Below are 15,083 nucleotides of genomic sequence, written 5' to 3' on the forward strand. Positions count from 1 at the left end.
GTTTGGACATGCATTTTATTTGAAAAAACTTGAAGTTTTGTAAGTAGAATAAAAAAATTCACCCAAAACCTGCCCGGAACCTGAATTTTTTTTTAAAAAAAAGAAAACTGATCATATTTTATGAACAAATAATGTTTTTAATTTTTAACAAATAAAATCTATGGTCAAACGGGAACTTAGTATAGATTTTTGAATTGTTTGACTTCTATTTAACATGACCTACTTCTAAACAACATCTGGCTATTGGGAACATGATTAATATCTGCCCCATTTTCCCAAGCCCCCCCCCCCCTTTAAAAAAAAGATATTTGGTTGAATTCATAAAATCCGTCCTAAATCTGCATTTGAGTATTTTATCAATTAGAAACTTTGTAAAATAAAAATAACTAAAATCATAAAATCCGTCCTAAATCCGCATTTGAGTATTTTATCAATTAGAAACTTTGTAAAATAAAAATAACTAAAATCAGGTGAAATATAAGAAGTAAGAACCACACAAAAGTCATTATCATATCATATATGTGCAGTAAAATTAATCCTAAATTTTACTGTGTTCCAACGGATGCATATACTAAGACTGATGAATGGTCTAAACTAACTACATATTCATCTAGCAAGGTAAGACCAAAAGAAAAAAACAATAAATTGAGTCTGAAATGTGAGGAAATAATACAAGAGTAGGCAAACAAATATTTGCTTTTAAAAAACATTCAACTTAAGAAAAAAGTTATAATAATGCATAAAATCATAGCTTGTTTCACTCCTGCACCACCTACGTGCACTGTTCAATTCCCATCAAAGACCTTTCCTTTTTATTTCTTCTCTTGCTATTCACAAATCACAATCTCTTAACTTATTCCCACGAAACAATTTTAAAAAATGAAAAATCCTCGGGTAAATGATAAATAAAATTCTCAAAATTGTTTTGGCCTCACAAAGAAAAGGGAAATAACATCAAATTTATTTTAAACTGAAGGAGGGATAGGCAGGACCGTTGATTAAGGGAAGAACAGAAAGAAAAGAGAAAGATCTAACATTTACTTATTTTATTTAATCATATTATCATCGTAAATTTGTACCCCCATAATTTTTTTCCTAATAATTGTGCTAATGAAAATTAATTTTCCCAAGCAGTGTTTTGAGAAGTTTAATTTTTACTTGTCCATATTACATTATAAACTTATTTATCCCTCTATAGAAGTTATTGCTTAATTATATTAGTATATACAATTTACCATTTATATACAAAATAATATATTAGACTCAAATCTTACCCATTTTAGGCTTCATTCTTCTCTATTTTTCTTCTCTATATATACATTTATCTATCAGTTTCTCTTCATTTCGATTTTTGTAGATGAACATGCGCTCGGAGCTTTGAAGAACGGTGAAGAAAAAGGATTCAACTGGGTCAAATTCATAGAATACACACGTGAAGCACCAATACAAATGGGCTAATAGAAGTTTTTTGAATGAATAAATAAGATATTGTCTACAAAAGTGGCGCTTAGAACTAAATTGAAACTAATTGACAGTATAATTGAAACTAAAATGAATTAGACAGTGTATATATGAGCTTAAACCTCCATTGATAGCCATTAGAAAGGTTAGAAACTTTGAATTCGAAAATCCCAATTTGAAAATTATTTTTTGTTTGAATTGGGTTGTTGCAAATGATTGGGAATATCCTTTGGAGTTTATATCTCAATTTTGAGAGAATTTGGTGGAAATTCGGATGGTTTTGGTTGAAATTTTAGATTGAAACTCGAAAAGGAAGACATAATTAAATTATTTATATATATATATATACAACTAACATAATTGTATACAAATTGTATATAAAGTATGTAAATTATAATTTTTGATCGTATTCTGTACAAACAATTTTAAGTTGTAGACAAATTATAGATTTTAACCGAATTTATATATATTTTATAAAATTTTTAGTTACTTTCAATAAATATAAAAATTTAGATAAACCGGGTAAATAAGTTTAAAATATGTGATAAACAAAAAGGTCCCAACATTTTTTGGTCTTTAGAATGAGGCCTTAGTTAACTGCAATTTCTAACAAAGCCCATATCCCTTCAAGTCTGTTTCTTCTTCTTCTCTAATCGGCTCAAAATCCAGCCCAAATTTGGCTTTGGTCCTAAATTTCAAATATCTCCAAAATTTTCCTCTTGACCGAACTTTGACGCCCTACGTTGCTAAGCTCACTGGTACACGGATCCTCTGCGGCAAACTCCGTCGATTTCTTCTCCGGCGAAATTCAACCGTAAGTTCCTCCTATTGTTTATCCTATTTCCTATTCTCCTTTTCTGAAGATTCACCTATAAAGAAAAAACCCCTAAATTTCCGATTACTTTAGGGTATAATACTAATTATGAATTGGTCTGCATAGTAAGCTTCAACTTCGATTTTGAGATATTTATTCGTGAATTTTGTGAGTTATTATGCATCCTTATTTTCTTTCTAAATATAATTTGTACGACACATTAATAAATAATTCGCCTTTGGTATATTAGTTATTAATTTTCTCAAAATTGCTAGTTTTCCTTATGGTAGTGTCCGGGCCAGCTTGCATGCGCCTCGACAATTCCACAAGTACATACTACCTCCCACCCGCACATACCCTTCAGGATTGCGCAGATGAGAAGAAGCACCTAGTACTCTTGCCTCAATTGAGATTTGAACCTGAAACCTCATGATTCTTTGACTAGACCACGCTATTGGGTGCTCAAAATTGCTATTATTAGAAAGGTATACAGTATAATTGGTTTTTGATTGAGCAGTTGGGATGATAACAACATAATCTCCAGTTCCATTCTCTTGCTATCAACTTGCATTCTCTTTGTTTGTTTGTTTTTTTTGGGTAAAAATAGTTGCTTTCTTTGATGTCTTTTCTCCTTATTTTTCCTTTGCCTATGTGAGTATACTTATATGTGGTGTTCACTTAACTTCATCTCAGGGATTTTTAAGACTTGTTGGTAGTGAAATTACTTATACGGTGTATCCTTTTTCTGATGGGAATGATGGAGATAGATGGGCGTGAAAGAAGTGTTGAAATGAGGGATCATGATGACTCTCCGGTTAAGGAGAGGTGGGAAGATGGGCACTTTGATTTGGAAGAAAGTGGGCATGATAAATCTAAAGATTCAAGTAAGCATCGAAGCAAGGATAGGAAAAGTAGTAGCCGAAGAGAAGAGAAAGAATATAAAAGAGATCGTGAGAGTAAAGACTTGGAGAAAGATAGGTCGTCAACTCGAGATAGGAGGAAGGAGGATAAAGATGAGCGTGAAAGGGATAAGACAAGGGAGAAGATTAGGGAGAAAGATAGCGATAGGGACAAGTATAAAGATAAAGACAGGGAAAAAGATAAAAACCGTAGAGATCGTGGAAAAGAAAAGGAGCGAGACCGGGAGTTGGAAAGGGATACTGAGCGGGCGAGAGAGAAGGAGAGGGGGAAGGACAAGGGCAGGGACAAGGAGAAGGATAAAGAAAAAGAAAAGGAGAGGGTCAAGGAGAAGGAAAGGGAGAAGCACAGAGATAGGGAAAAGGAAAAAGAAAGGGAACATGACAGGGAAAGAGGTAGAGATGCAGTTGACAAGGAAAAGGGAAGAGAGAGAACTAAAGAGAAGGGGAGGGAAGCGGATGAGGATAAGGAGAGGTCAAGAGACAAAGATAGAGGCAACCGTAGACAGCGAGACGAGGGTCATGATAGGAGTAAGGACAGGCGGAAGGATGATGTGCAAAGAGTTGATGATGAAGATTCTGATTATCAGGATGTGGCCAAGCAAGAAATTGTTTCTTATGAGGATGACGATAGGGCACGAAATAATGCAGTTGAAACAGCTGGATCACAATCTTCTGCTTCAAAACTGGAGGAACGCATTCTGAAGTAAGTAATCTTTTATCTATTGGTTCCATATTTAAGTGTGTTAAAGCTACTTAGGTTTCTAAGTATGTCCTTGCTGTTAATGGTATCTCTTGTTTATTGTCTACTTAAGATAAAAAGCTTAGCAATTAATTTGTCTGTGTCAGTCTTTTCTCTCTTCTTTTTACATATGGATTAGAAGCTTTTTAATAGAAATGATGTAAGTGTTAAGAAAGTTTACATCTCAAACTGTTTACTGCTCCTGTGTCCTTCTATGCTTCTGAATACAACATTAATACAATGCTTGACACCTTCGGAAAGGAAGAAAAAGTAAAAGTAGGGTAAATAGGAGAGAAGTAGGAGAAATGGTAGACTCAGGAAGAAACTTATTCTCTTTTCTTTCTCTTTCTTTTGTCAAATTGAGCAAGGGCATTGACTTAGCCATGGTACATTAGTAACATTACATATTTGACACAATTGAAAGTATCCTGAACGAATATGTGTAAATCCTTTTTGGTAATTCTTAGTGTATTTTGAGTACATGAAGTATCCACACCGGTCGCACCCTTTTGACAGAGCTATGTCAAACGAATGGAGGGTCGAAACATTTTCTGTTTTCCCTTCTCTTTCCTTCTTTTCCCTACTTCATGAAGCATTTAAGAAAAAGGCTCGGAGTTCAACAAGTAAGGGAATAGTATTTGATTGTACATATTAGTTAAGAATATGTTTTAGACGTTAGCACTTTTACTTTAGGTCTTATACTTTCTAGGAGTGGTTTAATCTTTTAGAGATGTATACGTTTAGAAAATATACAAAACTTCTAGTTCTATTTATTTGTGTTTGTATAATATTGGTATGAGATGATTTAAATGGAGTAACGTGGCTAGTGAGGATTCATATAGCCTACTCCATCTTGTTTGGGACTGAGGTTTAGTTGTTCTTGTCTTGGTGGCTTGCCCCCTCCCCCAAACCCCCCTCTTCCGGTAAAGTTATTTAGAAACAGTGGGCTGGTGAAGAAAACCTCTGAAATTATAGGCTGCTGCAGCTCCCTTTTATTGAGTAACTAAAAATAAAAAAGCTACTTAGCTAGGAAATTAAGAAAAAGATGGTGCATAAGATGTCTAAGAAATGAACAAATAATATACAGTTTTCAGATATTTTATGTAGGAATCATGGAGCTTTATTTTGTCTAAGCCTACTCTTATCAGGTAGAGGGTGCTATCATCATTATTTGGTGTTGTGGATAGAAATCATACTGGTTGCTCTGATCTTACCCGTTTCATAAGGAGTCTGCCATAGATTTGAAGGATATCTGACTCTCTCATTGACAGCATAGATGTCAAATAGGATTCGTGTAATGCATTGAGGTACCCTGCTCAGGAACCATGCGTTGGAAATGTGAAAAATATTTTATTTGCCAATACCCAACCATTAGTCATGAATAAGTAAAAAAATTTGTATAACAAGATAGTGTTGGCAATAGTTGAGCTATGGCCATGTGACACGAGTACGGTCGGAGCCCTTGTTATAGTTCATTTTTTATCTCCAGGATAAACATACCAGCAAGAACCTTAGAATTCTCTAGAGACTAAAAAAAAAAAGGCTACCAATAGCTATGGCTGAGTCCTTTATTTTGGGCCTTCCCAGATCTATTCTAGAAGTCCATGTCCCATAGGAGACCAAATACGACTGTGGATAGGAGGAGCATTATAGTTTTCTGCCATTTTAGTTCTCTCTAATTTGTACTATTTCTTTTGATATCCTTGCCCACTTGGTCAGACCAAATAATGGAAATCCTAAATCATATGATTGGGCTTAAAAGTAGTTATTAAAAATAAATGAATGGAGTTAGAAGTCAAGACTTATTCATCAGTTGAATGATTGAATCATATAGTACCCCTTGGTTTCTTCTTTTCCATGAAGATGGAGTAACTGGGTACCAAATGGTCTGGAAATATCACACCTACTGTATGCTGACGATACCTTGGTATTTTGTGAAGCCAACTTGGAGCAAGTGAGACAACTGAGAATAATTTTGGTCATTTTTGAAGCTATCTCTGGACTGCACATAAACTGGAGAAAGAGTAATTTATTCTGTGTAAGTGAGGTGGAAAGAATCCAGGTATTAGCTGGGGTTCTGGCATGTGAAGTGGGGACCTTGCCAACAACATACCTGGGGCTGTCACTGGGGTCTAAAAACAAGGCAATGGAAATCTGGAACGGGGTGATTGAAAAGTGTGAAAAAAGATTGGCAACATGGAAGGCTCAATACCTATCTCTGGGAGGCAGAACCACACTAGTTAATAGTGTACTTGACTCATTGCCCACTTATGTGATGTCTTTATTCCCACTACCTGTGAAGGTGGAAAAGAGAATTGATGCATTAAGAAGGAATTTCATCTGGCAAGGAAACAGAGAAAATAAAACATCTGGTAAAACGGAGTACAGTTATCACTCCTAAAAAAAGGGGTGGTTTGGGTGTTAGGAATCTAAAAATGCACAACAAGAGTCTGCTAATGAAATGTTTATGGAGGTACAACTTTGAAAACCAAGCTTTATGGAGGAATGTGATCACTCAGAAATATGGATAACTGAACAATTGGTGTACAAATCCTGTAAGGACAGCTTATGGGGGGCAGCAACTGGAGGGTAATTAGAAACCAGTGGGAGGAATTTGCAGTAAATATAGGGTTCTTTATTGGAAACGGCAGGAATGTATCATTCTGGGATGAAAACTGGCTGGGACATGGGCCACTTAGAGACAACTTCCCTGATCTACATAGTCTGGTGGTAGAACCTGAATCAACAATACAGGAAGTTTGGAGTCAACAGGGATGGAATCTTAACTTCAGAAGGAGCACTAAATGATTGGGAGATTGTAAGAGTGCCTGAATTTTTCAATGCTCTGGATGTTTTCAAAGGAACATCTGAAGCAGAGGACTCAATCATCTGGAAAGGGAACAGCGGCAAGTGTTTCTCAGTCAAGGGGGCTTACAAGCTTCTATGCAATCCTGGACAACAACAATGCTTCTGGCCTTGGAAACTTATCTGGAAAGTAAAAGTTCCTTTTAAAGTAACCTGTTTTACATGGCTAGTAGCCAAGAAGGCCTGTCTTACCCATGAGAATCTGCAAAGAAGAGGACTACTATTGAGCTTTTTCTACATTGTGTTATTACATCTCAGTTGTGGCAGTTATTCCTTGCATTGGTGAATACAACTTGGGTTATGCCCAGGACTACTTGTGATCTTTTGAGGTGCTGGAACAATGTAGGTGGCTGGGGAAGGAAGAAGAGATGGTGGAGGGCTATACCAGCATGCATTTGGTGGAATGTCTGGAAGGAAAGAAATGATAGGTGTTTTGAAGATAGGAGGAGTTCTTTACAGAAAATTAAGCTCAACTGTATTTTGTCCTTTTATTTTTGGTGTAAAGAATTTTGCGTAGATGAAACTTAAGACTTTATTAGAGTTGTTAGAGTCCTTGTAAGAAGAATCTTGGACAGATATAAATAGGTCTCTTCCTTTTTTTTGTAATTGTGATTTCCAACACAAGCTTTGTGTTGATGAATATACTGTTACCTTTATCAAATAATGGAGTAACTGACTAAAATTGGGAAAAAACTGGAAACCAGAAAAAGCTCAGGTAAAACTACTAAACTAGTCTGATACTTGATGGTAGCTCATAGTATTAAAAATTTAAAAATATCATTTCAAAATCAATTAACTGAGGGGGAAGGGGGTTGAGAAAGAGAGAGTGTAGGTAAGACTACTATGAGACTAGATGATAAGTTGTTAAAGCAAACATAACATTTCCAAAAGCCATTAATTGCAATCTGTTCTAACTTCTAATTAAGAACATAAAAGGTTTAAATTAAATAAATAACACAATCCACTTTGATTCTACCCTGTTGAACTAGATACTAACGAAAATGATGATATGCATGATAACAATTATCCTGTTTGATAATGATGATATCCACCCATGTGGTGGTGCTGATGTTATTAACATTAACTATGTAAGTTTAACAAGATACAGACTAGAGAGAGGTGATGATGATGGTGCCAGTTAAGTAATTTAATCTGTGATTGTCACCATTCTGTTTGTGGTTATCCATATATATTTATTTTGTTCCGAATATTGTTTTATCATCTATTCTAAGCTTGCACGTGGTTTGTAGCTATGATATGCGGCTTCTATGATGTCTACAGTGCCTTTTTGGTAATTTAATAAGGTTATCTGTATGTGCACAATTGGTTGCTACTTTCAGCTGCACAGCATTCTAGAAGGGTGTATTCACACAGTAAAATCTGGATGTAGTTTGACGAGTGATTTTGTTTATTTGATAGCCATAATCTGAAGAAATGTTTATGACTGTAGGATGAAGGAAGAGAGGTTGAAGAAAAAATCAGAAGGTGCTTCTGAGGTGATGACATGGGTTAGCAAGAGCCGTAAGATTGAGGAGAAAAGGACTGCTGAGAAAGAGAGAGCGTTGCAGCTTTCAAAGATTTTTGAAGAGCAGGTCTGCTGATGTGCCTGTGATTCTTTCTCTGTAGAAATTGGATTGATGTGACCTCAGGTCTTCATGATTTATTATGGTGTGATTTTTGCAGGACAAAATAAATGACGAAGAAAGCGATGACGAGGAGAAAGCTCGGCTAGCTGCAAGTATGGCTCCTCTTTCTGAATATATCTGTTGGTTAATCTTTCTAATCAATTGTGTTAGGAGATCATCTGAAGTCAATCGAGGTCATTATATATTTCTTAGTCTTCGGAACTCTAAGGAAATGAGTAATATGTTTAGTGCATTTGTCTTGTGCAGGTTTTTACCTTTCTTCTTGGGTCCTAAGCTTCCCTTTTATGCGCTTTTCATTCGTAGTCTGTTTGATTTCACTTCTACTCCTGCCTATGATACGAAAATTGTTGGTGAGGTCCCCATTGTCATCCAACTCTAATCAAACTGGTGTAGCATGTGAAATAAAAGTTTTAAAGTCATCATTGGGGAAATGAAAGTAGCCAAGATTATCCTTTCATGAAATATGATGTGCTTTTTGTGCAGTTTGTGAACGGAAGTTAAATTTAGCTATATTATACTCTCTGAGAAAATAGTTGAAGAATGCTCTGAAGTTTGTCTGTATTATCTCTACAGAAGAGCTAGGTGGGATGAAAGTACTGCATGGGCTTGACAAAGTAGTTGAAGGTGGGGCAGTTGTCTTGACACTCAAAGATCAGAGCATACTTGCTGGTGATGATATTAATCAAGGTAACCAATCAAGTTATATTGCTCGTGTTTTCCCTTTCTTCTTTTGTCTCTTCTTTCGGTCTTCAGTATCTGTGGATTCGGATTTTGTAGTGACTTGAATTGTATACCCCAGAGGTTGATGTGCTTGAAAATGTGGAAATTGGAGAACAGAAGAAGAGGGATGACGCTTACAAGGCTGCAAAGAAGAAAACAGGGATCTACGATGACAAGTAAGATTTAATATTGCTGTATATACTTGCTTTGTACACAAGTTTTGAATGACTAATTCATCTCTTTCTTATTGGATTTAGGTTCAATGACGACCCTGGTTTTGAAAGGAAAATATTACCACAATATGATGACCCGGCTGAAGAGGAGGTTGAACTCTTTGTTTCCTTTTCTCTTTACTTCTTAGAAAATCTTGTTTATCTGAAACTTTTTTTTTAAAGCACTTTGTCCTCAGTTTGAGAAGTGGAATTGTACATCCAATCTTTCTTTCTTACCCTAGCTTTTCTTTTAGGGTGTTACTCTTGATGCAACTGGAGGATTCAGTGTTGATGCAGAGAAGAAACTGGAGGAGGTAACTCATTTTTATCTATTTAATCATGAATGGTTTTTGGAGTGTATGTCGGAGTATGTTTGTTAAATGAAGTTACCTTTTTTTGATTGCCAGCTCCGGAAAAGGATTCAGGGGTCTTCCTCAAAAACTCTGGCTGAAGATCTCAATTCTTCTGGGAAATTATTGTCTGACTACTACACTCAAGAGGAGATGCTTCAATTTAAGAAGCCCAAGAAGAAGAAATCACTGAGGAAGAAAGAGAAGATGGACCTAGATGCCCTTGAAGTGGAGGCCAAATCCTCTGGATTGGGTGTTGGTGATCTTGGTTCTCGCAACGATAAGACAAGGCAGGCCCTTAGGGAGGAAATGGAGAGAGCAGAGGCAGAGACAAAGAGCAAGTCTTACCAGGCTGCTTATGCCAAGGCTGAAGAGGCATCTAAAGCACTTCGACCCGAGAAGACTAATAACAACCAGAGAGAGGAAGATGATACTGTATTTGATGATGATGAGGAGGAGCTTAGAAAATCCTTAGAAAGAGCCAGAAAGCTTGCTTTGAAAAAGCAAGAGGGCCTTGCCAAAACCTTTCCAGAGTCAATTGCTTCACTTGCCATTTCCCGTGCAAATGATTCAACCGTGGATAATCCAAGTTCTGTATCTGGAGAGTCACAAGAGAACAAGGTTGTCTTCACAGAGATGGAAGAGTTTGTCTGGGGTCTTCAGCTTGATGAAGGTAAGAACTTTTAGTTTTGTTTGACTTCTTGTGCTAATTGACATTTTATTTTCTCAAGGGATGTGGCAAGGTTTACTCAATTGCATGTGCTGTGGGTAGACCATGTTTTGGAATAGGTTTGTGTGCTGGCACAGTTTAAATGTTACTAGTAATGAGTAATTTGTGAACTGGGAAGAAAACAGAGTATGGAATGGAACCACTCAATTCAATCTAACGTGCCCTCTTTCTTCGCCTGGTGAGGTGTGGAGTGTGATATATGGGGTATTATCGAACTAATTTCTGAAAACATATTACGATTGAGTCTCCAGATATATCTTTCAAACAATTGAGTCTCCAGATATATTGAAACAAAATCCTGAAACGTATTAGAATTGAGTCTCCAGATTTATTGAAACAAACGTTTTACAATTGAATCACTATTCCTTTTCACCCCTATTTCTGTTATGTATGATTAAGAAAGAAAGCAAATATTCGGAGGTTATAGTATATTAATCTTCTCTCTAATTTATTGACGATTTAGTGAATAGAAGCAGTGTTGTTTTTTATGGGTATTTCTTTTTTTCTTACATGTCTCTGCCTATGGGTGTTTTTTTTATGACGAGCATTCTGAATTAGCCTTGTTATAAGTTCTTAACAAAAAGACGTCATAAAAAAAGTCATTTAGAAAAATGCTCGTTTCTGATTGGAATTGATTCCGAGGAAAGAGAGATTCCCATTTTCTACACAACACATGTTTTTAGTCGCTGCAGGAACATCTGGTAAAATTGGAATGATACAACATGCCTGTTAAGCATGTGAGCTTTTTTCACGTGTTAATGTTGCATTTTTGCTTTATGTTTTATCAATTAGCTGCAACTTACACTTTGGTCATTACTGGAACTCGGCAAAGGCTTTCAAGGGTGATGTTTCTGACGTTATGCTGCTTTGATTTTTGTAGAAGAACAAAAACCTGGTAGTGATGATGTCTTCATGGAGGAAGAGGTGCTCCCAAAACCCTCTGATGAAGAAATGAAGACTGAGGATGGTGGTTGGACTGAGGTGAAGGAAACCGAGGAAGAGGAACCCTCTGTAAAGGAGGAGGAAATGGAAGTAACTCCAGATGCGACGATACATGAAGTTCCAGTTGGAAAGGGTTTATCAGGGGCTCTCAAACTTTTGCAAGAACGAGGTACACTCAAGGAAGATATTGAATGGGGTGGTCGTAACATGGACAAGAAGAAAAGCAAGCTCGTAGGCATCCGTGGTGAGGATGGGAAAAAAGAAATACGCATTGAAAGGACTGATGAGTATGGGCGAATTGTAAGTACTTTTACTTGATTAATCAGTTTTTGGATTCTCTAATTTCTATTCACCAGTTGTTTTGTGCTGTTAACCCCTCGGACTAGTATTCTGTTTATTCAGTTATACCTTTTTTCAACACATTCTATGGCACCTGTCAGGCTGTCACTCGCCATCCTTCTTTTTGTAATTGAAAAAGCTCCTTGCCTCCTCCTGTCCCACACTTTCTTGTCCAAAGATGTCTGTACTTTCTCGTGAGGGAAATCTTTGTTCTACAGTTTTCAATAGTGTGAATCTTATTACTGATAAGGTTACGAGATTTATTTTTTTATTCATTTGATAAGTGATTCCCACAGTATTTTTTTTTTCTAAAAAGTGAACATAAAGTCGAGGTAACCATCTCTTTGCATACATAAAACTCCAACACTGGTCTTATAGTACTGCTCCGTGGACATATAATGACATGGAGGAGATTTCTGAGCAGTAGAAGATAAGGATGGCAGTAGATATGTGTCACATCTCAAAGTGTTTGAAATAAAGGTTATTGGGTAAGCTTGTTGCTGTACGACTACTGTGTCCGTTATTGGTGTGAAACTTGTGCACCCATATGTCAATTGTTTTGAAAGCCCAACTAGATTGGAAAATGAGTGGTTGAGTGTGTGTGTGTGGGAGAGAGAGAGAGAGTTCTATTAATTTCAATATAATAAACTGACTGAAATGATACTTGCCAAATTGGAAAAACAAAAAAAAGGCGGGGGACTGAGAATTACCTATTTGATCTGGTTCTGTGAGTTTTGGCTAATGTAGCCTCATTTCTTACTCAACTAATACGTGGCTTCTCTTTTTCAGCTGACTCCAAAGGAGGCTTTTCGGTTGCTTTCACATAAATTTCATGGGAAGGGGCCAGGAAAGATGAAGCAAGAAAAGCGTATGCGGCAATACCAGGAGGAGCTGAAGATAAAACAGATGAAAAATTCAGATACGCCATCACTGTCTGTGGAGAGGATGAGAGAAGCTCAGGCTCAATTTAAAACTCCATATCTTGTTCTCAGTGGAAATGTTAAACCAGGGTATGTTTTAGTTTCTTGATTCAAAGTGCTTTATTTTCAAAAAGTAGGTCTTTTCATGTGGATTACCAACTATGCAGTTGACTTGTCAGTTACCTAGGCAAGGATTTTTATACTTTTCCCCGGTCGAAATTTTCATCAATTTTGATTTGAACTTGAGAAAGGGAACCTTGGAGCAATGGTTAAGTTGTCTCCGTGTGACCTATAGATCACGGGTTCGAGCTGGGGAAGCAGCCACTAATGCTTGCATTAGGATAGATTATCTACATCACACCCCTTGGGGTGCGACCCTTTCCTGGACCCTGCGTGAACGCGGGATGCTTTGTGTACCGGGCTGTCCTTTTTTTTATTTTTAAACTTGAACGTTGAGATTTACTTCTTCAGTGCATTCCTTTGTCTTTGCTCTCAAGTCAGAACACATATTCAATGACTTGAGAAGATTAGTCTTTGTTAACAGTGATGTTTGTTTTATCTCACAGATGTTCAGATTTGTGCATGTGTATTTTAGATTACTCGATCACGTTTAACTTTGAATGATTGCAACCCTTCAGATTATGCATGTCATTGAAATATATGTACATATAACTGACTCTCTCATATTTTTCATGTCACAAACTTGTTTTTTTTTATGTGTCCACACATTCTGTATGGTTTTGTAATTGTAAAGTATTCTGTTATACCAGGCAAACTAGTGATCCTAGAAGTGGTTTTGCTACTGTTGAGAAGGCCCTGCCTGGAGGTTTGACCCCCATGCTCGGTGATAAGAAGGTCAGTATCTTTTGCTGAATACATATATTTGCGGTGGATTGCTTCTCATGCTATGCTCAGTGCTTGTGATTCAGTGTGTTCTAATGTGCTATTTGTTCATGATGCAAACCATTGTGCTTTTCTTTTTTATCTAGCTTGTAGCATGATTTAGCATAATTAATGTGGTGTTGATATTTGTGTTGTATGATTCACACTCACAGCACTGGAGCAAATTTTAGTTATCTAAGACTCCATGATTTGGATGTAACATTCCCGAAGAGATGTCACCTGAACCGTTTTGTGTGCTATATAGTCCTTGAATGTGTCGTCTTTAGTTTTGCTGGACCTGCTTTCCTCCCCTCTTGATAAGTAAGAAGTCTTACTGTTGTTACCTAATGAACAGTCCTATTTTGTAGTATCTGGTTAGTGGCAGATGAACTTAGTTATGTCCTATTTTGTAGTATTTGGTTAGTGGCAGATGAACTTAGTTATACTTTTGGTTAAAACACCCTTAATTAGCTGTGGAAAATGTTCTCAGTATATATTGTTCCTTGGCTCGTTTGGTACGAGGGATAAGGAATAATTAATCTCGGGATTAAATTTGACATGAGTTTATCCCACAGGATAAAATCGTGGTATAACTAATCCTGGGATTAGTTATCCCGGGATTGTAGTGTTAATTTTTTATCCCTATCAGAGGGTGGGATAACAACCCCGGGATAATTAATCTTGGGACAACTTGTTTCCCAACCAAACGACCCCTAAGTTACCGAGGATATGAATTTCTTTCAGGTCTAAGTAGACTACTAAGTCTTCTTCTCAAAAAAATTAGACTCAAAAGTCTCTGTCCTTAGCTATGTGGCATGCGCTTGCGCATTTGTTCTATTGAGGATATTGCTTTTCTGTTTTATTATGATTTATGATGCTTAATCAATGCTTAGACACATGCAACTAGCATTAGTGGTATGTTTATCCATGTAAACCTTTTTCGTATATGTGCCTAGTACTGAAACGGTGTAATTTGCCCATGACATATTGAAAAAAGCGCCTTTTTGCCTTTATCTTACAGTGCATTATTTGATTGTCGTAATAGAGTTGAAAGTGTAGAGCAAAGTAGGGATGCTTGTTCCTATGCCGGTTGACTTGAGATGGTTTAATGATCCTATTTCTGATGTTATGGTTTTTAGTGCTTGCACATAACCATCAGTTCAGTAGCCTATATTTATGCCTGTTCACTCATCTAGTTCTCTTCGGGTTATCATTCTTATCGCTTCATCTTTCAGGTTGAGCACTTTTTGGGCATAAAGCGCAAGTCCGAGCCAGGAGAGGGGACTTCACAAAAGAAGCCCAAAACTTAATTGTGTAAACTTCCTAGCGTAAGATATACTGGTGTTTTTATGCATAAGCTCTTGTAATTGTACATAAGCTGTGTCCAGGCGGACGGAACTAAAGTTCAATTATTGAATTGGGGGTGTTCATGTTTGGTACGATTTTGAAAGATTTTGGTTCGGTATTATAGGTTTAGTTTTGAAAATGTTAAGACCAATATCATATCGAAGTAAATTTGGTATGTAATGGTGTTTTCACTTTT

At 36.7% G+C, this 15,083-nt stretch overlaps 1 protein-coding gene across 2 annotated transcripts; it reads left to right on the forward strand.

Annotated features, from left to right (window-relative positions):
• The first annotated feature begins 2,136 nt into the window (after positions 1 to 2,136).
• On the forward strand, positions 2,137 to 15,083 carry LOC107768479 (SART-1 family protein DOT2). Of its 2 annotated transcripts, XM_016587616.2 has the most exons (14): positions 2,155 to 2,275; positions 2,566 to 2,760; positions 2,969 to 3,898; positions 8,250 to 8,391; positions 8,483 to 8,537; positions 9,019 to 9,132; positions 9,245 to 9,341; positions 9,423 to 9,489; positions 9,632 to 9,691; positions 9,785 to 10,400; positions 11,338 to 11,699; positions 12,528 to 12,748; positions 13,429 to 13,513; positions 14,776 to 15,083. In XM_016587616.2, the coding sequence occupies exons 3-14, from the start codon at positions 3,024 to 3,026 to the stop codon at positions 14,848 to 14,850; spliced, it is 2,769 nt and encodes a 922-aa protein (XP_016443102.1). In that variant the 5' UTR covers positions 2,155 to 2,275; positions 2,566 to 2,760; positions 2,969 to 3,023; the 3' UTR covers positions 14,851 to 15,083. The 2 variants fall into 2 exon arrangements, with proteins under 2 accessions (XP_016443095.1, XP_016443102.1); XM_016587609.2 differs by lacking the exon at positions 2,566 to 2,760 and having other exon boundaries at positions 2,137 to 2,275.

The sequence above is a fragment of the Nicotiana tabacum genome, chromosome 13 (genome assembly GCF_000715075.1).
Source record: "Nicotiana tabacum cultivar K326 chromosome 13, ASM71507v2, whole genome shotgun sequence".
Lineage (NCBI taxonomy): Eukaryota > Viridiplantae > Streptophyta > Magnoliopsida > Solanales > Solanaceae > Nicotiana > Nicotiana tabacum.